General features: G+C 40.1%; 1 protein-coding gene across 3 annotated transcripts in view; it reads left to right on the top strand.

Annotated features, from left to right (window-relative positions):
* MYO1D (myosin ID) overlaps positions 1-24,130 on the top strand; it is a 326,596-nt gene that overhangs the window by 179,779 nt on the left and 122,687 nt on the right. For 2 of the 3 annotated variants that reach the window (XM_072779460.1, XM_072779462.1), the window contains exons 17-20: positions 2,629-2,852; positions 8,054-8,198; positions 8,734-8,838; positions 17,640-17,753. In XM_072779460.1, the coding sequence (XP_072635561.1) occupies positions 2,629-2,852; positions 8,054-8,198; positions 8,734-8,838; positions 17,640-17,753 (588 nt within the window). Of the gene's footprint in view, positions 1-2,628; positions 2,853-8,053; positions 8,199-8,733; positions 8,839-17,639; positions 17,754-19,732; positions 19,910-24,130 lie in introns of those variants that run through there. The other variant, XM_072779463.1, reaches the window with a different exon arrangement.

The raw sequence follows: 24,130 nt of genomic DNA, 5'->3' as shown, positions 1-24,130 counted from the left end.
AATTCGAGCTCCCTGCTCAATGGGGAGTCTTTGTCTCCCTCTCCCTCTGTCTCTCTCTCTCTCTCTCTCTTTTCTTTCTTTCTTTCTCTCTCCCCCTCCAAAATAAACAAAGTTTTTTTTTTTTTTTTAATCTACACATAAGGGCATCTGGGTGGCTCAGTCGGTTGAGCATTGGACTCTTCATTTGGCTCAGGTCATGATCTCAGGGTTGTGAAATCAAGCCCACATTGGGCTCTGTGGTTCAACAGGGAGTCTGCCTGAGATTCTCTTCCTCTCCCTCTGCCCTTCTCTACCCCCGCCCACGTGCATGTGCACTCTCTCTCGCTCTCTCTCAAATAAATACACATTTTAAAAAAAATGTTAACCCTAAAAACCTGCCCCTTACTTATGCTTTTTCCCCAAAATTACTGAAAAATTAAACCAACACCATTTTAATAAGAAATTCTGTGAACACTCCTTTAAAATTAAGGATTGATTTTCTATACAGGTGTGGCTCCAGGGAGTCTTAATTTCCTTCCTCTTAAAAAAGTAGAAAAGCAACAAACAGTATGAAACTTGAAAAATGTGTTCTGTTTAAGAAATTGAATCACAGACTTCCACCCTGTAATTGTATTCTTTTGGTTTTTCAAGATGCTAAAGAAGGGACCTTTATTTTAGCACTTGGGTGGAGGCGTAACAAAGCCATCTGCATGATGGATTTGGCGACAGGGAAGAGAGCCATTTTGGCTAAAAAGGGTTTCTGTACTGACGCCACATGCAGAAACAAGTTTTCATTGCCTCATGGTCTTTATATATTCTGTTTGTACGTGAGCTCTAGGTTCCCATCACAAATTGCTCATATGTCACGTTTCCCTCACATATCATAGTTTTCCTTGACTCATTAGTTCCTCTTTGGGGTCCCTAGGTGATGACCTCATGTATCCCATACAAACAAATCTATCCTCATTGTGCAGCAGGTAGAAAAAAGCATGTGATGCCGATTTAGGAGTCTGCATCAAGAAACATCTAAAATGAGTAAATTAATTAATTGATTAAATAAAATGAGCGCATAAAAGAGGCATTGCACCAGTTTTTCTGAGAAATTGGTGGGCACAGGTGGGGATTTAAGAGAAAGTACAAGAACCCTGAGGGACTCTGGAGGACCCATACTGTGGGCTTTGAACTAGAGGTGGAAAATCTTGGTCCTTGGGAGGCCAGAGACAGGGAGGGAAGTTAATACCGACAACCTAAGAATTGGGCTGGTTATCTAAGTGACAGCAGTAAATATCAACTGGAACCATGGCGCTGTGTACAAGGGGTCTGTTGGAGAAAGCAGTGCAAGTAGTTTGGGATCTTGGAGATTTTATTTCTTTTTTTAATTTTTTTTTAAGATTTTATTTATTCATTCATGAGAGAGAGAGAGGGAGGCAGAGACAGATGGAGAAGCAGGCTCCATGCAAGGAGCCCGATGGCGGGACTCGATCCTGGGTCTCCAGGATCATGCCCTGGGCGGAAGGCAGGCGCTAAACCGCTGAGCCACCCAGGGATCCCAAGGATCTTGGAGATTTTAGTAGCAATAAGGAAGAGAAAGGGGTTTATGCTGGAAATATTGTTGAAGAAAGATTAAGTTTTGGTGGTGGAGGACACATATAGGGGAAGAGCCAATAATGAAGTGAAGATTATGCCAAATCTCTTTTTACTTGAGAGATTGAAAAGTACAGGAATCTGGGCAAAGGATCCTGAAGGAAGAGTATAAGTATCTCTGACTTCACCATGCTTGGGTAAAGCTGGCGCAGAGACATTTATATATTGTCTGATTGATTTCTGAGCACTGAAAAAAATTTAAAGATTCATACACTATTAGTCATCTGTTTTACCCTTTCCCCAAGATTACATCTAATTTTGGGGGGAATTTACATAGCACCTGGAGAGCAGGGCTGCACAGACTGTGTATAATCAGTTTGTAAATCCAACATGATGGTACACTAGCAGCCAGTGATATAATTGTATAAAGCCAGGTTTCATTAGAGAACTGTAGATATCGATGGCTTTTGGTTCTGACTCATCTTGCTTCCTTTCAACATACTTAAAATATTTCTCCAGGGACATTTGCATTTTGGCTTTCTTCTCCTCATGACCATAAAGTTAAAACATGACTCTGCTTCCGAGTCAGCACACACCCCAGTGTGCATCAGGAGCAGCTAGACAGGGATCCCTGGGTGGCGCAGCGGTTTGGCGCCTGCCTTTGGCCCAGGGCGCGATCCTGGAGACCCGGGATCGAATCCCACATCGGGCTCCTGGTGCATGGAGCCTGCTTCTCCCTCTGCCTGTGTCTCTGCCTCTCTCTCTCTCTCTCTCTGTGACTATCATGAATAAATAAATAAAATCTTTAAAAAAAAAAAAAAAGGAGCAGCTAGACAGCTGAAGTGAAATGACCAGCGTGACTCCTGGCGCCATCTGTTGGTGGCATGCAAAATCCACCTGATTTTGTTGACCATAGACAAGATCCCAAACTACCCCTACACCCCCTCACCCCGTCACCCCGCTCATAGTTTATAAGTGGAGGATCTTATACAATTAACTTAAAAGTCCCATACCATTGACTCAGCCAACAAGCAACACTTGTCTTTTTCCTTCTCTATTGTGAAGGTGTGGCGAGGCACCCTGGCCCGCATGCGGTACAAGAGAACCAAAGCAGCTCTGACAATTATCAGATACTACCGGCATTACAAGGTGAAATCCTACATTCAGGAGGTTGCCAGACGCTTCCATGGTGTCAAGACCATGAAGGACCACGGGAAGCACGTGAAGTGGCCAACCCCACCTAAAGTTCTTCGCCGTTTCGAGGAGGCCTTGCAGGCAATTTTTAATAGGTAAGAAAGAGCCAGTTGGGATGTGCTGCATCTGTTTCTGGTAGCACACTTAATGTATAAAGTCACAAGTCTGAGGCCATGATACTGGCTTAGCTGTTTGCCACTACGCCTTTACCTCGTGGCTCCAGGTCTATAAATTTCACTCTCAAAACACATCTGTTTACTTCTCAAAACAATAGAACTGTGCTAAAGGAAGTGCATTCCTTTGGCACTTGACAGCAGTGTGCCACAAACCCTGGATCATGACATAGTTAAGATAAGCTATTAGCATGCTGTCTCTTTCTTTTATTAGCAAAAAATAACTATTAAAATCCCCACACGTAACTCAAACTGGAAAGTCTGTGAGTCTTTCTCACAATGCTTTTCTATCCTGGTTATGAAATATACCAAGGAGTTTATTAAACATACCGAAGCCCAAGTCTCCAGAAAGTCCTATTTAACAGAACTGGGGAGTGGAGCCCAAACAAAGGTCCTTCCTAAAGTTTCCCGCATGATTTTTTTTAAGGATTTATTTATTTTAGAGAGAAGGAGAGAGAAATAGAGAGCATGAGCAGGAGGGGGAAAGGGAAAGGGGGAGAGAATCTCAAGCAGACTCCACAGTGTAGTGCTCCATCTCATGACCCCAAGATCACAACCTGAAACCAAAACCAAGAGTCGGATGCTTAACTGACTTAACTGCCATCCAGGCGCCCCCTAGATGATTCTAAAGTGTGAGGGGGGAAATAGTTTTAGAGCAACCATTTATTTTTACATAAATAAATACCCATTTAAAATCTGGTATGTTTCCAGCTACTCTTCGTTTTTTATTAACTGCCCCGATGAGTCTGAGTTTGTAGTTATTCACTGCCTCTTAGCTCTCATTATTCACACTTGTTTGATACTAGTGTGCACCAGATTAATTCAGCTGTGTCTTAGATACAGCCATCTAGTCACATAAAGTAAGCTAATGGTTCTCAGATGTGGTCATTTGGCATTGTGGTATTCCACAAAGAACACTATGAAATAATTGGCATACTGAATGTAAAAGAACTAATTTATAATTCTGTGCTAAATCAGATTTTATCTTCCTTTAGAGTTAGCTCTGTATAGTTGGTGGCAAATATCAAAAGGTAAAGAAAAATGCATAGGAAGAAAATTCTTTACTATGTATCCCATTTGCTTTTTGTAAAAAAAAAAAAAAAAAAAGAAAAGAAATGGTATCTCATAAAAAGAAAAACTCAAACAATAAAGAATTATTGAAAGCAAAATTACCTCAGTTTTCAGATCTAATACTATAAATGTTTGTTGTAAATCCTGGCAGGCTTTTAATGCACAAGTAAGTGTTTTTCATGAATGGTGTCTGTAACCTGAATTTTAACTTAACTTAAAAAGTAATTAAGCTATGCATAAATACATGTGTACTGTTTTTTTTAAAGAGAATTAATGTAGAAATACATAGGATATAAAACTGAAATCCTCCACACCTCCTCCTCTCCCCCATTTTATACCCTTCCCCTAAGATAATCACTCTTAACAATTAGTTTGTATCCTTCTATGTCTGTGTCTGTGCATTTACAAGCACACACCCACATATAAGAGACAGCATGATATAGTGGTTAAGAACACAAATCCTGGAGCTGGGGCTTATATTCTAATCTCTGCTGCTGCCTAGTTGTATAATCTTGGGCAAATTAGATAATCCGTGCCTCAGTTACCATATCTACAAAAGTGCCATAATAGTAGTACCTGCTCATAGGGTTCTTGAAAAGATTATGAGTAAAATAATACACACACACACAGCATTTCAGATAGTGCCTGACACATAATAAACACTGTAGAAATGTTTGCTCATAATAAGAGTATGTATGCATACACAGTCACATATCTGGACTTTTTTCCCTTTTTTTTTTTTTTTTACACAAGCATGGTTATAGGATTACTTAAAAATCCATGTCTATAAAGAAAGATCTATGTGGTATTTTTAATGGCCACAAAGAACTATTGATTTTGTGTTGCACTGTGGCTTATACAGTCTTCTTTTTAGATTGCGATGGTTTTATATATAGCCTAGAATTCATTAATTTTTGCAAAATTTAATTTATTCATTCAGCAAATATTTACTCAAGGCCAACTATGTCATGGGCACTGTCCTAGATTCCAGGGATATGGTGACAAACAAGAAAGATATAAGACAGTCCCAAACAGCCTTCTCGGGGCTTTGAGTTAATGAGCATTTTGAAAAGCATGCATTGGCTCTGTTTGCTGACTTTGCAGACACATGTGGGTGCCCACACGCGCAACAAGCACACGCAGGATTCTGAATGAATCCTGCCAGTTGTGTTAATCTCATCCAAAGGCAACTTTTTCCGTTATGAGCCAGGTGATAAGTATCATAGGCTTTATGGGCTACATATGGTCTTTGTCACATACTTTGTTTTGCTCTGGTTTTGTCAAACATGTAAAAAAAAACTATTCTTAGCTTGTGAGCAGCACAAAACCAGGCCATGGGCTGAATTTGGCACAGACTGTGGTTTACCAACCCCTGATTTGTCACTGTATCCTACTTAATTTATTCTTCACTTTTTTGATCTGTGGACTGGACTACTGAGAGAAATGTGTTAAAAGACCCTGCTGTGGTTGTTGGCTTTTGTTTTTTGGGGGGTTTGTTTGTTTGTTTCTAAAATCTCAACGTGTGGCTAATCATGGTTAAGCTCACTCCTGTTCCTCACAGTAATTCTTTTTCATTCTGAGGAGCCTGGGAGCCTTACTCATGCTCAGCTTTGTCCTCCTTATCATATTGTTGAGGCTGGTGAACCATAAAAATGTTGGGGGCTATGGACCTTTGTAGATGGCAGTTTCCTTGATCAGAGTGAGAAGCCTGTGTGGTGCTGTCCATGGTTATATAGGTCAAGTCCCAGATGTCCTGTGTGCCTCTGTGCCCTGGAGTCAGTCAGATATGGACCTCATCCTGGGCCACAGTGGGTGTAAAGAAGGAGCAGATGGACTGGGCACTCAGGCTGAAAACAGACCAGCAGACAGAGAAAAGACTGCTCCCTCCCACCCCAGGAATAAAATTTGCGACCCAAGGGCTAATTTGGGGCAGCTGCTCAGCAAGCCACGTAGTGTTGTAGGATGTGCCTGTCACCTGTGACCACCAACTGCTCCTATCCTGTCATTCTTTCAGCGTCTTCTGGAATGACCTTAATATAATATAATCTGTATAATATAATTATAATTATATACTTATATATAATCTGTATAATATTAATGACCTTAATATAATCTGTCCCATTGGGTTGTCTGTTGGCCATAGAAAGCAGAGAGGAGGGTTCCACCATTAATCTGAGCCTTTACTTTTTACACGCTATTGTGTTTTTGAATCCTACCTCCTATGCTGTCTGCTACAACAGGGGTCCCCATCTCACCATGGGCAACCATTCTTTGTGCAGAGAGCTGGCACTTCTTCCTCTGTGAGATCCTTCACCACCTGCCCTGGCCACCAGCCCCAGCTGCTCAGGCCCAACGATTCTCCAGGCCATTTCTGCCGAAGGGGCTCCTCTCCTTCCACCAGGTGGACTGCTTGGCACTGAGCCACTTCACCAGTGGCTCGGTCCAGTCTACTTCAGGTCTCCAACAAGGTCTTCCTGTCTCTCAGTTCACCAACATCATTCCTATTCTTCAGGGCTGCTTACAGAGCTTTTCCTTATTTGTATATTTATTTGGTTATTTCAGTCGGAATGTAAGAGAGAAAAACAAACCTTTGAGCTCCAGTCACTGTCTTGAAGCCAGAATACATCTCAGGAAAATATAAGATGGAAGTGGTCTGACGTTCTGTGTACATACATCGGGGAAAGAGCACCACCTCTCAGTGTCAGGGGCATCTCTTCCTTGCGTCCTGGGGAAGATAGCTAGAGGACCACCAGCCTCGATTATTTCATCTGACATAGAGAAATTGTGGGTTTGTTTCCAACCCCTGCTGCAAGCTCCTGCAGCAGAAAGGAGGACATAAGTCCATGTGAGGCTGGGATAGCCCTGACAGAATAAAAGCCTCGTGCTTGTTTTGCTCAATCAGGAATAGACTGCTTCCAGTTTATGCTTTCAGTTACTTGGACCGAGCAGTCTTGGGGTCGTCTTTAAATCTCCCCTATTCTCTTGCTCCCGTGTCTTATCCATCAGCAGATCTACTGGCGTGTCCTTCAAAATACATCCAGGACCAACAGCTGTCTCTGCCTCCACCACTTCCTCCCTGATCCCAGCCACCAACCTCTCCCATGTGCCGTATGGAAAGAGCCACGGTAGCCTTCTTCCAACAGAGCAATGATTCTGTAAAGCAGGAGTCAGGATGTGTCCCTTCCTTGTTCAGAACCTCCCAGTGGCATCGAGTCTCATCCAGAGTGAAGGCCAGAGACCTGACAGTGGCCTCTGTGCTCTGTAGATCTGTCCCTGGGTTGCCCTCTGGCCTCCCCTCCTGTGCCCACACCCACCCCCTGTGCCTGCCCTCCTGCACTCCTCAGGGCTCCTTATTGGTCCTCCAATCTGCCTAGCAAGTGTATGCTTTAGAGCCTTTGCCCTGCTGTGCTCTCCCCCTGGAGAGGATGCTGTTGCCCAAATATCCATGTACCCCCCTCACTTCTGAAGGTCTTTGCTCATCTATCCTGATCAGTGGTGCCCCACAGACTTCCCTGTATAAATAAGACCCGCCCCCTGTTCCTGCCTGCCACTGGGCTCCTGTCCTTTCCTTGCCTGAATTTCTTCATAGCACTTAGCACATCACTCACACTTGGTTTGTTGTCTGTCCCCGCTTCTGGAATGTAAGCACCTAGCAGAAGGGACCTTTATCCATTTGTTTACTGCTGGGCTTCCACCACCTAGAACAGCACCTGGAGTTTAGTAAGTGCCTCGAGAGTGCTCAGTGAATGCCTTAGTGTTGGATGAAGGAAGGATTAATCTAAACTTTCTGTGCCCTGACTGTAAATGTTATAAGAACCCATGTACCACAGAGTTCTAGTCACTTCAAAACACAAATGACAAAGCAAGTTACACAAAAGTCTTTGTATATTTTAACAAGTTCTGTGTATATCTTGGAGACCTTTGGGGTGGGGGAGTTGGGGTAGCATGTAAATAGTTTGGTTTAAATTCTGCTTAATGACAGCTCAGTTATTTGGGGACATGAATGGGATTGGGTTTCTAAATCTTAATACATTTCGTTTATTCTCTTGCAGATGGAGAGCATCCCAGCTCATCAAGAGCTTGCCCGCTTCTGACCTGCCCCAGGTCAGGGCAAAGGTTGCAGCCATGGAAATGTTGAAAGGTCAAAGGGCTGACCTTGGGCTCCAGAGAGCCTGGGAAGGCAACTATCTTGCTTCGGTAGGTGGAGGAGAACAAAGTGGAATCTACTCCTGCTCCCTTTACAAAGAAAGAAAAGACTTTTTCCCCAGAAATTTGTGGAAAGAATGAGACAACTACAGAAACAAAACTTTCATGAGTGATACTAAACTAAAAGATTTTTTTGGCTTCTAGCTGTGCAATGTTTGATGTTTCCCCTGCTTTAAAAAAGGCTTGTCTGTCGCTCTGTGCCATATGTATTAGGTACACACTCCAAAACCTAATTTTTGCACATTTGAACCTTCCCTTGCATAATTCAACAGCTATTTTTAATCACCACCTTTATATTAATTATTCCCAAAGCTGCATTTCATCCTCTCTCCCATTCCTTATTTTAAAAATTTGATAGGCCCTTTGGTGGTATAACACCCCTGCAGCAGCCCACCATCTGGGATAGGAGATAAAAGTATGTGTGTGAAACCGTCTGAGTGTGGTTGTAAAGCAGGCTACTAAAAGATTGCCTTTTCATCTAAAATGCTAAGCAGAATCATTTTATCATGTTTCCTTTTTCTTTCAGAAGCCAGATACACCTCAGACTTCAGGCACTTTCGTCCCCGTTGCAAATGAACTGAAACGGAAGGACAAATACATGAATGTCCTCTTTTCCTGTCATGTCCGTAAGGTGAGACAGCCTGGAAATAGGCCTCCCTGGGGAAGAAAAGATGGATTCAGAGGACCTTAACTTAGCTGTGGCTGCAGTCAAACCTCCTACTAGCTCCAGCCCCAGCTCCACCATCAGTGAGCACCACCTGCCTGTGCTGAGGCCAGGCTGCAGTGGCTGAGGTGACTACAGCTTCAGGGTTAGGAAGTGAAGATTTGGGGTTACTGTTTCGGGGGGGGCGGGGAGAACCTCCCTGAGATCTGGAATTTGTACTTCACTGCATGGGTGTCTTTCATAGAATAACATTTCATGATCTTATAGTACTACTTGTACATGTTTTATTGCTATTTTAAAGGTAGGGAAGGAGGGAAGAAGAACATAGTCTCAAGGACAGAGAATTCAGGTGGTGGGGGAGGGGGAGTCATGTGCTGTGAATTTAGTTGTTTATCTGAGGCAAGATGTGTATGTGGACTATTACCTGCAGATGATGGCAGCTAGGCAAATGAATTGTGGAAGGCAGGCGACATAACTGGCACTTAAAAACTTTAAAATACTTGTTTTCACAAAATAGAGAGGAAATTGCAGTAATTAATAAAAAAGCATTTTGTAAAAAGTATGCAAATAAACTTCAAAATATTAATGAAATCGATGAATTTAAGAAAACTATTTCTGGGACATCTGGGTGGCTCCATCAGTTAGGCATCTGACTCTTGATTTTGGCTCAGGTTGTGATCTCAGGGTCCTGGGATCGGGCTCCATGTCAGGCTCCACATTCAGCAGGGAGTCTGCTTGAGGATTCTCTCTCCCCCAATCCCTCTGCCCCTACCATTCTTATGTTTCTAAACTCAATGAAAAATAATATTTCTTCACACTATATCTTAAATGATATAAATTTTTTTATTTAAGTATAGTTGACACACAATGTTATATTAATTTTAGGTAAAACTAGTGATTTAACAACTCTATACGTTATGCTGTGCTCACCAACTATAGCTACCACCTGTCACCATACCACACTATCACAGTATCATTGACTATATTTCCTACGTTGTCCTTTTATTCCCGTGACTTCTTCATTCCATAACTGGAAGCCTGTTTCTCCCACACCCCTTTATGCATTTTGCCTGCCCCCCTACCCCCTTCCCTCTGGCAACCATCAGTTGGGTTTGTTCTCTGTATTTATAGGTCTGATTCTGCTTTTTATTTATTCACTTGTTCTTTTTTAGATTGCATGTATGAGTGAAATCATATGGTATTTTTCTTTCTCAGTTTGACTTCACATAATATCCTCTAGGTTCACCCATGTTGTTGCAAATGGCAAGATCTCATTGTTTTTATGGTTGCATGATAATCTATTAAATATATCATATGTATATATTATATATATATGTAACATATATACATATATATACACTATCTTCCTTATCAGTTTATGTTTTGATGGACACGTAGCTTGCTTCCATATCTTGACTCTTAAAAATAATACTACAGTAAATACAGGAGTGCAGATATCTTTTTGAATTAGTATTCTCCTTTCCTTTGGGTAAATACCCAGTAGTGGAATTACTGGATCCATTTAGTAGTTCTATTTTTAATGTTTTAAGGAACCTCCATACTGTTTTCCACAGTGGCTGCACCAAATTATATTCCCACCAGCAGCGCACGAGGGTTCCTTTTTCTCCACGTCCTCACCAACACTTGTTATTTCTTGTCTTTGACTCTAACCATCCTGACTTGTGTGAGATCATATCTCATTGTGGCTTTGAGTTGCATTTATCTGATGCTGAGTGATGTTGAGCATCTTTTCATGTGCTTCTTGATCATCTAGATGTCTTCCTTGGAAAAATGTCTATTCAGTTCCTCTGCCCATTTTTTAATCAGATTGTTTGGGGTTTTTTGGTGTTGAGTTTAGCTAATGTCTTTTTTAGAAATTTTTCAGTTCCAAGGACATGCCAAGGTAAACTTGGTATGATTTCAGTTAAGCCCTCTTTATGCTTTGATTCTTTTTGAAACAACCACTTTCCATTATCTACAGTTATAAAATGCTCTTTAAGGTGGGAGACTTCTGCAGGTAGCTACTCTTACCCGTAGTGTGTTTTCTGTTGTTCTAATTCCCCAAGGGAACTTTATCTCTAGCCCCTGTACTGTTGACTAAAACTATAAATAGATTACCAGAAGGGTTAGGGCAAAAGCAAGGTGATAAGGAGTTTTCTTTGGTTGAGTATTTTAGCATGGGTGATAGAAGAAATAAGATGAGATTTCATCTAATACTGAATCTGTGATCCAACTTTTCTATTACTGCATGAATTTATGAGAAAGGAAAACAGTGCTCCTATGCCATAATTATTTTAATTAAGTTTGAATTTACAAATTTATTTATATATGTTAAAATTTTCTCCTTGCCATCTTGATTCTGCTAAGTTACGCAACTTAAAGCTCTCTCTTTGGTACATCATGTCCTTCCCACTCACTTGATCTGTTTTAAGGATGATTTGAGTTGCTAAAACACAAGGTAAAGATTTATGACCTGTTCTCATTACAAACTACGTTTTTATATAAAAAGGAATGCAATATGTCTTAACAGCACTTCAATAAAATTGCTGCTTTAAGGTTTTTGTCTTTTGGTTTCCAAGTTAACTCATGGACAGGGCACCTGGGTGGCTCAGATGGTTAAGCATTTGCCTTCAGCTCAGGTCATGATCCCAGAGTCCTGGAATCAAGCCCCATATCAGGCTCCCTGCTCAGCTGGCAGTCTGCATCTCCCTTTGCCCCTCACCCCATTTGTGCTCGCTCTCTCTTTCTCTCTCTCTCTCTGTCTCTCAAATAAATAAATAAAATCTTTAAAAACAAAATAGAAAACTCACGGACATAATCACAAAAAGGAAAGTACTCTCCACTTTACCACTGTGGCTGGCCTGTTGTTTTTGACTCTTGTGTGACCTCGTGAAATTATGCAACAAGCTTTTCTTTTTTCATACTCTTGTGCAACACACATATATTTTTCAATATGATTTTGCCAAAGATGAGGAACACTGCTTTTACTTATTATTCATGTTCCACTTTAGATACTGTCTAGTCTCCATACTCTAAGATGGGCACAAATGGTTAGTGTCCTCCAACATGGGTTTCATCAACCAGTGTTCTGTTGAATGTATTAATTTGTTTTTAAAAAGGATTCCTTGTATCATATGTGGGAAATACTGGGTTAAGCAGTTTAAATATGTTCTTTAAGTGCAAAATTCTCAGAGCCTTTAATATATTCACGGGTTATGAATATCCTAGGGGAGGCTGTGATCTGCAATGTTCCTCCAACCAACCTGACTTGGAACCCTTTTTTTCACAAAGCATCACATGAGGCTGGTGTTGTGCAGAACGACTTAGAAAAATGCTAATATAGGAGCTCTGCAGGCACCTTGTTTCAGGTCTTCCAACAAGGGCCAAATCCCTCTTATGGCAAAAATCATTGCTATGGGAGGTAAATAATTACTACCAACAGTAATTATTCTTTTTACCACATAGAAACTACTTTACTCTTAATTACAGATACCATTTTGTCATGTTGAAAACTGAAAAATATGTTTTGGTTATTAAAAAAATGTTTGGTAAATTGATGGATTTCTAAAACTATAAGGGAGAAGACAGTTCAAAATCTAAATTTTAGTTGGCTCTCCTACCTATAGCAGTATACCCTCCTGTGTCCTATCTTCCCTATCCTAATTTAGTTAGCTGTATATCCTACCAAAGGTAATAGTGTGTTCAAATTAATCTCTAACTTCTTTATTTACATCTTGAAAGTAGGATCTGGGGAGCAGGGATAAGGGATATATTATCACAGGTGTGCCTTCTGTTTTACTTAGGGGAGAGGTTTTAGTGTTCTTTATTGTTTTACTTTGCTTTGCTTTTCCTTCTAGTCACTGAGAAACATGACATTATAGTTGCTCAGGAATTTTTTGTGCTCAGTTTTGATTTCAGTATTACCCAAACTGAAACATCCCAATTAGCATGTAATTAATTCCTTATGTATAAAATGTCCTGTGGTTAATTCTGCCTGTTAGGGAAAGATTGACCTACAAATTGGGCATTCTCTGACTCATAAAGTAGCACTTTACAGAATCACAAGTACATTTTCTCCCGACCCCATTTATTTTATGTTTATCTTTATATGAAATTATTTTCACATTAGTTTCTTACTTATCTCAACCCCATCTGCTAGTCTCAGGTTCTTATTACAACCAAGGGCTTCATATCATTCCTTTGTATATCATCAGCAGCATATAAAGTGCTTAAAAGTGCACACTGTAATTTTCAAAAAAAAATTAACAAATTATTTAATTTTTTTTAAATGCAGGAAATGTGATTTTTTTTTAATATTTTATTTATTCACGAGAGACACAGAAAGAGAGAGAGAGAGAAAGGCAGAGACACAGGCAGAGGGAGAAGCAGGCTCCATGCAGAGAGCCCCATGTGGGACTTGATCCTGGGACTCCAGGATTATGCCCTGGGCTGAAGGCAGGCACCAAACTGCTGAGCCACCCAGGGATCCCCTCAAATCATTTAATTTAAGGAAATGCTTATCAGTAAACTTTTTCTAATTAATAGGAGTTATGTGCTGGATTTTAAAATGTAGGAAAAAATAATTCAATAACATTTTTAGATAACTAATTATGGAAAGCCCCTTTTCTCAGTGAAAGTGTGAGTCCAAAGATTTTACAAGGGTAGCTCCAACCAAGAATTACAGTGTTGCAAGTACAGACACAAATATTTCTCGTAGATCCACTTAGGATGGTTCATCTGTCCTGTAAGCATTCTGTGTACAGAGTATTGTAGTTATGGCTGCTGGTAAAGGTCTTGCCCTCCAGGAATATAGACTCTGAAGGGATAAATTAACTCTTGGAAAAGAGTCTTTATGAGATATAATAAAATATACAAATAAATCTCAACTGTTCCAACCAAAAGAATAAATAATTCCAGATGAGCAATCCATGTGCTTTTATAGAGCATGCTATGTTAGGGAGGGAGCTTTTTATTAAAGAGCTAGCTTGCTGATAGTTTTCCAGCTTCAAAAACAGCAAAGCAAGAGTCCTCAGTTCCTCTTTCTTCAGTGCAGAAATGAAGGTTTTCCAAGACCCACTGGGCAATGGGACTTAAGCTATTGAGCAAAAGTGCTTTAATTTGCTGCTTGGGAAATTTTTTTGCACATTATGTAACCTCCCCAATGTGCCACTCTGTTTTCCAGCCTGACACCTCCTATCATCAACACTGATTGGCTCATGTGGGGAAGAACACTTCTTGAAATTATCCTGCCAGATTAAAAGTGCTCTAAAAACCAGCTGATCAGCAGGATATAGTAAATGCTATTTGCCCAATTCTGTACTGGCTGCTGTGAGGTATAAGAGGAAAGCCACCATATGATAATGACCCTCAAGGAACTTCCAGTCTGGCTGGAAGACAGAATTATTGTCTGTGAAATAATAAGGCAGTAAATATGAATCTGCCCTGGATATTTGAGATGTTACAGTGTTTTGCTTATGTACTTGTATTGATATATAAGTAGATACACAGATTTGAAGTATACAGTTCAGTGAGTTTTGACTAGTGTGAACAGTCATGTAAATCACAACCCTATCCAGATAGAACATTTCCATCACTCTGTAAAGCTCCCTCACACCCCTTCCCAGCCAAGCCCTACCACCCCAAAGGCAACCACTCTTCTGATTGCCTTTACTGTAAAATAGTTTTGCTATTTCTTGACCTTCATTTAAAAAAAAATCATATAGTTATGTTTTTACTTTGTTTTCAAGTAAATGTCTAAATTTTGTTTGTCACTATTTTGGTAACATATTTGTGGCCATTTTACAAGGAAAGCAGCTTTTTCATATACTTCCAATCTTCAGATAATCTGTGTAATCTTTTATAGTGGCTGAGTTACTTAGATCTATGTTTGTGAGGTTATAGTAGACTATCACAAGATTCACAAGTAGAACGTCCTATGCCGAACAGAGCTTCAACTACAAGTTTAAAAACACATTGTTCTACGTAGCTGTTTTATCAAGTATGTTCTAACAAGCATCCACAGTCTAAAACTTACAAGTGTCCTTGAAATTATTAAAACTTTACAACTACTAAATGAAAATTTTTGCCCTTTTTTGTAGAGAAGTAAGATAATAACTAAATTTCACAATGAGAAGGTACAGACTAAGGATAGATTTAACTTTATTGTCTTAGAATTTATAAACATCAGCAAACCTGCCTTGTCTGTCTTTCATTTTTAAAAAAAGCCTTTGGGAGAGGAATCTAGTCTTTTATGTTAGCAAAAGCACTTAAGCCAATAGCTCATCATATTCTCAACTATCCTGCTTTGAAAGAAAAACTCTGTGCCCTTTGGTTGTGATATTAATTTTTTTATTTCATTCTTAACTCTATATGGATCCTATATATTCCCTCTACAACTGTGTAATAGAAGGTTAGAGGAGAGAGTATTCATATTTTTACTTTAGAAATTGTAGCAGTTTTATAATGGAATGAGAATTTAAGCAATATCTTAAAATATATAGAGATAAAAAGAAGAGAGTAGAAACCATGACATTTAAAAGAGAGAATAACATGAAGAAACCTGTCAGAAGGAACAGAGCCCTTAAAGAAATAAAGTTTAAAAAGGAGAATAGTGGGGCACCTAGCTGGCTCAGTGAGTACAGCGTATGACTCTTAATCTTGGGGTCATGAGTTCAAGCCTCACATTGGATATAAAGATTACTTTAAAAAAATCTTAAAAATAAAAAAATAAAATAAATGAAAAGGAGAATAGTGGCAGATAGAAAAACTCTTGAAAGTTAGAAAAAGGAATCCTGGATTCTGAGTGGCAGTGGACCTTGGAAACCTCTAGTCTTTGTACTCAAAGCAGGAACCCCCCTCTACCACATCCACATTAGGCATCTACCTGCGTTTCTTCGGGGTGCATTTGCTGCCTTTCCATGTAACCCACTCTTGTTTTGAATAGTAGTAATTATGGGGCATTTGTTCCATAGGCACTAGGAAGGCACTGTCCATTTTTGACCATGTAGATTTAATGACATACTCATTATTCTCTAGGGAATTTGGTCTGAAATATGCCTACCCATTGAAATAGGAAGGGGCAGAATGAGTTATCTTCAAATAGGTCTTATTTTTTTTACAGCTTTGTTGAGGTATAATCTCATACCATACTATTCACCATTTTAAAGTATACAATTCATTGGCTTTTAGTGTATTCACAGAATTGTATATCCATTACCATAATCAGCTTTCAAAAAGAAGCCCCCTACCCCTTAGCTGTCATCCTTCCAAACCCTCCACCTCCCCCCCCGCCATAGGCAACCAATAATATATTTTCTGTTTCTACAGATTTGCTTATTCTGGACATTCCATGTAAATGAAGTCATGCAATATGTGGTCCTCTGGGACTGGTTTCTTTTACATAGCATCATGTTTTTAAGGTTCATCCATGTTATGACATGTATCAATACTTATTTCTTTTGATAGACAAATTATATTCCATATTGTGAATATATCCTATTTTAAGATTTTATTTATTTATTTATTCATTCATTCATTCATTCATTCATTCATGAGAGACACGGAGAGAGAGAGAAGCAGGCTCCATGCAGGGAGCCTGATGTGGGACTCAATCCTGGGACTCCAGGATCACGCCCTGAGCCAAAGGCAGACGCTTAACCACTGAGCCACCCAGGGGTCCCTATATCCTATTTTATTTATCCATTTGTTATTTGATGAACATTTAGGTTGTTTCTTCTTTTTCTTTTCTTTTTTTAAGATTTTATTTATTCATGAGAGACACACACACAGAGAGGCAGAGACATAGGCAGAGGGAGAAGTAGGCTCCTTGCAGGGAGCCCAATGTGGAACTTGATCCCAGGACCCTGGGATCACGCCCTGAGCTAAAGGCAGATGCTCAACCACTGAGCCACCCACATGCCCCGGGTTGTTTCTTCTTTTTAGCTATCATGATTAATGCTGCTGTGCACATTCATGCACAAGTTTTTGTGTGAATATGTTTTCAGTTTCCTTGTGTATATACCTATGGGTGGGATTTCTGGGTCATATGGTAATTCTGTATTTAACCATTTGAGGAGCTGCCAGACCATTTTCCAAAGCAACTGCATCATTTTACATTCCCACCATTAGGGATGAGGGTTCCAATTTCTCCACATCCTGGCCAACATTTGTTATTGTCTGTCTTTTTTATTATTGTCATGCTAGTGGGGGTGAACTTGTATCTCCCTGTGGTTCTGGACATTTCCTTGATGGCTAATGATGTCAAGCATCTTTTCATGTGCTTATTGGCCATTTGTATATCTTCTCTGAAGAAATGTCTGTTCAAATTCTTTACCCATTTTTTGTCTTTTTATTATTGAGTTATATATTCTAGATACAATATATGTTCTATCCTTTTAGAGATACAAGTTCCTTATCAGAAATGTGATTTGCAAAACATTTTCTCCTTATTCCCTGGATTGTCTTTGCATTTTCTTTATAGTGTCTGGGTCACATGTTTTTAGTCCTTTAATTCTTACATGTTTTTCACGTTTTCTCTGCTAAATTATAAAATTGTGAAATTTAAATTATAAAATTCTACAAATCTGGAAACTGCTAGGCCTTTAAGATCTTTGTTCATCCTGTAGAATGGGCCTTGCATGATGCATATCTGTTAAAGAATATGTCTCCACAACCAGCCATCTCTCCCCCTAGATAGATAATTTCCTGGTAGATCATTTGATTTCATTCTTGTTGCAATATGAGTGGCTTATTAGTTTGTTTTCTTATAGGTGAATCGATTTAGTAAGGTGGAAGACCGAGCAATTTTTGTCACTGATCGTCACCTGTATAAGATGGATCCCACTAAACAGTACAAGGTGATGAAGACTATTCCTCTATATAATGTAAGTGTTCTCTGCCTTTTTCTGAATAAAGAATTCTTAACCTGGTGTTCCTGGACCACTAATGGGTCAATAGACTGATCACTTTGGGGCTTTAAGGAGACCATGAATTCCTGAAATTTTATGCCAGTTTTATGTTTTGTACAAATGTACGATTTTCTATGAGCAGGATCCAGGGGCACCTGGCTGGCTCAGTCTGTAAAGCATGCAACCCTTGATTCAAACCACATGTTGGGTATGGAGAATACTTAAAAAGAAGAAGAAGAAGAAGAAGAAGAAGAAGAAGAAGAAGAAGAGGGAGAGGGAGAGGGAGAGGGAGAGGGAGAGGGAGAGGGAGAGGGAGAGGGAGAGGGAGAGGGAGAGGGAGAGGGAGAGGGAGAGGGAGAGGGAGAGGGAGAGGGAGAGGGAGAGGGAGAGGGATCCAAAGTTTCCAATAGATTAATGAAGGCAGTTTAAAAAACAAGCATAAGGACTCTGTATTAGACATGACTCTCTCTATTCTTCATCTTCTTACTGCTTAAATAGTGTGGCACATAATGTATTTTCTTATTTGTTTTCAAGAGGTTTGTTTTTATAGGGAAATGGAATTAGGTAGAAAAACAGTAGAGAATTACTTTATGAAAACATTACCTTTCTTTCAGATGTAAAATGTATGCTGTTTCCAGAAGTTCTTTTCACCAGTATGTTTTGCCTCTGATCTAAACCCACTCAGTTGTTCTCCATGGGGTTTTCAAGTTCTGTAATCATTTCTCATTTGAAATATGAAATTTGGTGGATACATCCTTGAATCTCAATATGAGATTTTTTTTTTAATTTTTCTCCTGCTGTATGTGGTCTGCTTTACAAGTGACTGTTCTAATTCTTCAGAAAGATCCTGCTGATGACTAGATCTTTTTGAGTGTGGGGTGATTTTTCTGTCTGTTAGATCCTAAGGAGAGAGATCTGTTTGTCCAATAATAGAATCTATGAGGAGTATTATTTAAAGATTATTTTAAGTCCTTTTGGTCTCTGCAAAAGGGAATAGGAAACATATTGTTTTGTAGTTTTATGTTGTTAAATCAAGAGTCCTATTGGTTGGGGGGTACAAAGAAGACAGACTATTCCTGGCTTTGCTAAATGATTTAGAGCATCACTGCAAGGTTGATTATGAGGTTGAAATTTGTCTCCATTACACTCCCCCTCCCCACCATGTACACACACATGCATCTTTCTCCCTTTCAATAGAAAGGCTAATGGATTGCAGCAAAGAAAATTATATTCTAAGACATTCCTGATTGTATATAGTCTTCTTAGCAAACGCTTGTAATCTCATATATCAATCATAGTTTAAGCCTAATAACTGCAACCTTAAAATAGGAGATGAAGAAAGATACGGGAGAAAATTAGATTTTGTCAAAGTCAAATGAAGTGTAGAACCAAACAAAAAATAAATTGTGGCCCATGTTTTATCTCTTTACTTTCTATTAAAGGAAGATCAATCAAAGCACTTGATACAAATTCAATAAATAGCTAAACAACTCTTTGAACCAAAGTTATTTCCCCAAACTACTATCCTTTTTCGTGTTGAGTGTTGTGTATTTATAGTCACCATTCCCCTTCAACATCAGCATTGTTGTTTGTGTTATTAATTATATCATATAATATAAAGATTAACAATGTTTAACAGTTGCAGTAAAGCTAAGCAATGTCAATAGAGTGGGTACACACTATCACAGCTGCTACCAGTACTCTTGCCCATGTTCCCGTATATTCCCTTATCATTTCTGTGTACATCAGCCTAATTTCTGTCAGCCAGCATCCCTGACAAAAGACTGCGCTTACGCTGCCAGAACCCACTTTGCCTGTAGCTGCCCACTGTGGTAGCTGGTTTAACACTGGGCCCTGTTCTCTGTCTTCCCATCCCCAAAGCACCTCCCCACACCCTTGCCAGTGTCCCTGAACCTCCCAAATCACTCTGTATGTTTATCATTCTTTATCTCCAGGTCTGCTTTTGCGGGGGACAAACTTTGGAGGAGTGGCTGCCTCTTAGGAGAGACCAGATTGAATGGGATAGGAGACTTCCAACCATATCTATAAAAATGTTTTTGAGTCTGAAACAAATATAGCATAATATTAAGTGTCCATAGTAAAAACATGAGTCTTTGTTATTTTATTCTTTATATCTTTTTTTAAAGATTTTATTTATTTGAGAGAAAGAGAAAGTAAGACCGAGCACGAGTGGTGGGGAGGGGCAGAGGGAGAAGCAGCTTCCCAGGTGAGCAGGGAGCCTGACACGGGGCTCAGCTCCATCCAGAACCCCAGGATCATCACCTGAACCAAAGACACCAGGAACTTTTTTTAAAAGAATGATAATGCTAATGACAATAATGCAGAAAGTGGGAGGGGGAAAAGGACATGATCTCTGTTTTAACCATATTGAGTTTCAGGCAGTGGTGAAACTTGGAGATAAACATTCCACAAGTAATTGAGAGTCTAATATTGGGGGGCGGGGAATTTAGCGCTTGAGATAAAAATTTCAGAGCAGATCTGTGTATAATTGAAGGCTGAAATTATGAGTCTAGAGAGAGAAAAGAGGCAGATGATTTGAGAACATTCTCAGTTAAATGGTAGGGAAAGAATCGCTGAAGGAAATGGAGTAAGAAGGCAATCTCTCAATGGGCCTCCATTTGCTCCTCTTGTTCATGTGCTGAATGAGCTCTAGTTTCCCTTCAGCTCCATAGGTCATGAATTATTCTAGGAAAGAAAAGAACTATAAGAACACTGTGTTTCAGAACTAAGTTGGAAAATTTTCAGAAGAGTAATCGGTAAGAACAGACAGCTGAGGGTCCCACCCTTCTCCTTCTGCACAGGCTCCTTTCCTGTCTCAGTGAAGCTTTTCTGGCTCCAACAAACAGATTGTGACCATGCACTATCTTGAGTAATGTTTTGTTTTTAATGAGGATACACATGGTAGTAAGGAAGAAGAATCTCACAAAGACCCAGGAAATACCACTTTTCAGCATTTAAGGCAGTTCTACAGGACTGTGTTATCCTGTAGTGCCCTCAGCAACGTGAGTGCTTAGAGAGTCTGAGTTCCTGCCATTTTCTTAGGCTCTCCTTCTCCCTGTGTGCCTTCTTACTAACAGCCACCATCCTTGCCAGACAGCACAGGCTAGTGCTAGGCTGAGGTCTAAATCAGCCAATCCAACAAACCACTGGAGTGTCATCCTGCAGTAACATATTGAACAGTCTCCAGATGAGTCCTTACCATAGCAACCAATTCTGCATGATCCACATTGGTACCGCAGTCCCTTGTCAAGCACATGTTAGTCTGTGTATCATGCTTCCTGACTCTTCCTAGTATAGCATGGATAATTACTACAGTTCATTTAGGGTATAATCTCTTCCCTCTATAATCTTTGACTACTGTCCTTAGGCCCAAGTCATCTTTGGACCTTGGTCACAGATTATGCTGGGGTGGGAGAGAAGTGCTTCAAATAGGCCAGTATCCTTGGGTCCTTGGACTCTTCCCACCTACTCCTATTCCAATCTCCAGGATTCCACTCTTTATCAAACAGGACCTAAATTGTGTTCATGGATGCCCATCCTGAGTGAGAGTTTAGGTGATGCTATAGTTTAACTGTATGTCTAATCAGTTTCTAAACCTGTGTTTCACCAGTGCTTTTTGGTAGAATGTGTTTCCTTAACTGCTTCCAGCCAGCAACATGAGACCAATATTTGTTGCTTTCCTGATGCACCGTAAAAAGTACTTGACCAATTTACTATCTTTACATCCTCCAACCCATTGAACTTGTATAAAGCTGTAGCACCTAAGTTCCCCAGGCATTTAATACTAATGGGCACATCAACCACCTCCTGGAGCTCAGCTGTGATAGGGTAAGTGACTGCTTACACCCTACAAACCATGACTCTACTACATGCTGGGTGGAGAGATTCTCTTGCTTGTTGACGTGCTGCAGCCAGGGCACTGCCCATCTGAGAGCTGTTCTTACAGCATCCTCGTGCTCATTTCTTTCTGCTAGATCTTGAGGTGCAATGAACAGAGACTTCAGGAGACCTAAGTAATGGGGAGTTATACCTGAGTTAGAAGAGCAGTGCAGGAATGACCTTCATTTGGGGTTTTAGACAGCTGTAGACCAGATTGTCTCATTACAACCTTTATAGCCTCAATAACTAAAGTCTTCATTCAACAAGGGATTACTGAGGACTTATTATGGGCCAGACATGTAAGTATTATGGCATGGAAGTGTCAGAATAGTCAAAATTGCTATGCTTATGGAACTTACATTGCAGTGGGAAGCTGCGGGCTATACGTATGTACATATGTGTATGTATGCATGTGTGTATATACACACAAACATACATCATGTAACCCATTAGGAAGGGATAAGGGAAAAAAAAGAATAGGGAAGGAAGATAGAGGATGTGAAGGGTACTGTCATTTCAAATAGGGTGATCAGGCCCCATTGAGAAGTTGACATTTGAGACTCGAAGGAGCTGAGAAATGAGCCATATGTTTACTTGGAGGAAAAGTATTAGGGCACAAGAAACAGCAAAGACACAGAGACATGAGCAGGGAGGAAAGAAAGAGCCTTCTGGCAGCTGAAAATGTTCTGCAGCTTGAGCTGGTAGTGGTTTCACTTACATATACATATGTTCAAATTCATCAGGCAGTTTCCTTGAGATTTGTGTACTCTGCTGAATGCATGTTATATACTTCAGTAAAGGGGAGGAAAAAGAAGAAAAAGAAAGAAAGCTATCTGTGAAGGAGGTTAGAGGAAGGAGGTTAAGCCAAAGAGAAAACTGAAGTAAATGAGACCCAGGGGAGATTTTGACACACGATGGTACGTGAACCACTCTCTTACAGCGTGTGAAACACATACAGTCACGTTTGCTTTCTCCTCCATCTAAAGAAGAGTACACCCCATTTCCTGGTGCTCAGAGAGGCAGCCCTCCGCTGTTCCTCAAGAGGAGAGGAAGCCACTAACTAAAGCAGGGTGACCACCTGATTTCAGAGAAGCCAGTGACCTCGGGAATGACCCGAGGTGGAAAGATCTAATCTGTACCTCTATTATATACTTTGTTCCTAATATTGATCAGATGCGCTTTTTCTCATTTTTTCCAAGATCAGTTTCACTAGAGACCTATTTTATTGATTTCATTACCTTTTCATTGACCTCTGCTCTTGTTTTTCCTTCTCCATTCTCTAGATTTATTTTGTTGGTTCTTTTTCTAGCTTTTTGAGTTGAGGGATTATCTGCTTTCGTTTTTAAATTTTAGTTTTTAAAAATGCATTGAAGACTATAAATCTGTGCTCAGAAATGGTTTGAGCTGAATTTCTCATGTTGTAATATATGGTACTGTCATTGTTCAATTTTAATTATTTTGTCATTTCCATCATGAATTCCTCTTTGAGCATGGATGATTTAGTGGTATATTTTCAAATTATCCTGTATATGGTAATGTATGGTACATATGTGTATGTGTTTTCTGTGGGGGGAAAGGAAGTCCACAAACTTTTAAGTTCATTTACTTCTGGTGAGACCATCTGTTTCATATATATTTTAATGTATACAACACTACATGAAGGTGTTACCCTGCAGTCAACATTCTACTGCACTGTCCCTAAATTATTTTTTAAAGATAAAAGAATTCATCAGATCATTATCTGTTGTATTGTTTGTTTGTTTTTAAGATTTTATTTATTCATTCGTGATAGACATAGAGAGAGAGAGGCAGAGACACAGGCAGAGGGAGAAGCAGGCTCCATGCCGGGACCCCGATGGGGGACTCGATCCCGGGTCTCCAGGATCATGCCCTGGGCCAAAGGCAGGCACTGAACCACTGAGCCACCCAGGTTGTATTGTTCTGATCAGTTTCTGTTAACTTAAAAGCAAAACAGTTTGCAGAATTTAAAACAACATTGAGGGGATCCCTGGGTAGCTCAGTGGTTTATTGCCTGCCTTCGGCCCAGGGCGTGATCCTGGAGTCCCTGGATCGAGTCCCATGTTGGGCTCCATGCGTGGAGCCTGCTTCTCCCTCTGCCTGTGTCTCTGCCTCTCTCTCTCACTCTGTGTCTCTCATTAATAAATAAATAATTTTTTTTAAAAAAATGAAAAATAAATAAAAATAAAAACAACATTTAGGGGCACCCAGGCGGCTCAGTTTGTTGAGCATCCAGATCTTGATTCTGGCTCAGGTCATGACCTCAGAGTTGTGGGATCAAGCCCTTGCATAGGGATCCTTGCTCAGTGTGGAGTCTGCTTGTCCCTTGCCCTCCGCCCTGCACCTCCCCCACTTCACTCTCTTGTGTGTGCACATGAGCTCTCTCTCTCTTTAAAATAAATAAAAAGGGGATCCCTGGGTGGCGCAGCGGTTTG

The sequence above is a fragment of the Canis lupus genome, chromosome 16, assembly GCF_048164855.1.
Source record: "Canis lupus baileyi chromosome 16, mCanLup2.hap1, whole genome shotgun sequence".
NCBI lineage: Eukaryota > Metazoa > Chordata > Mammalia > Carnivora > Canidae > Canis > Canis lupus.
Note: the sequence above shows the minus strand (reverse complement) of the source record. Positions and strands in the feature narration are given on the sequence as shown.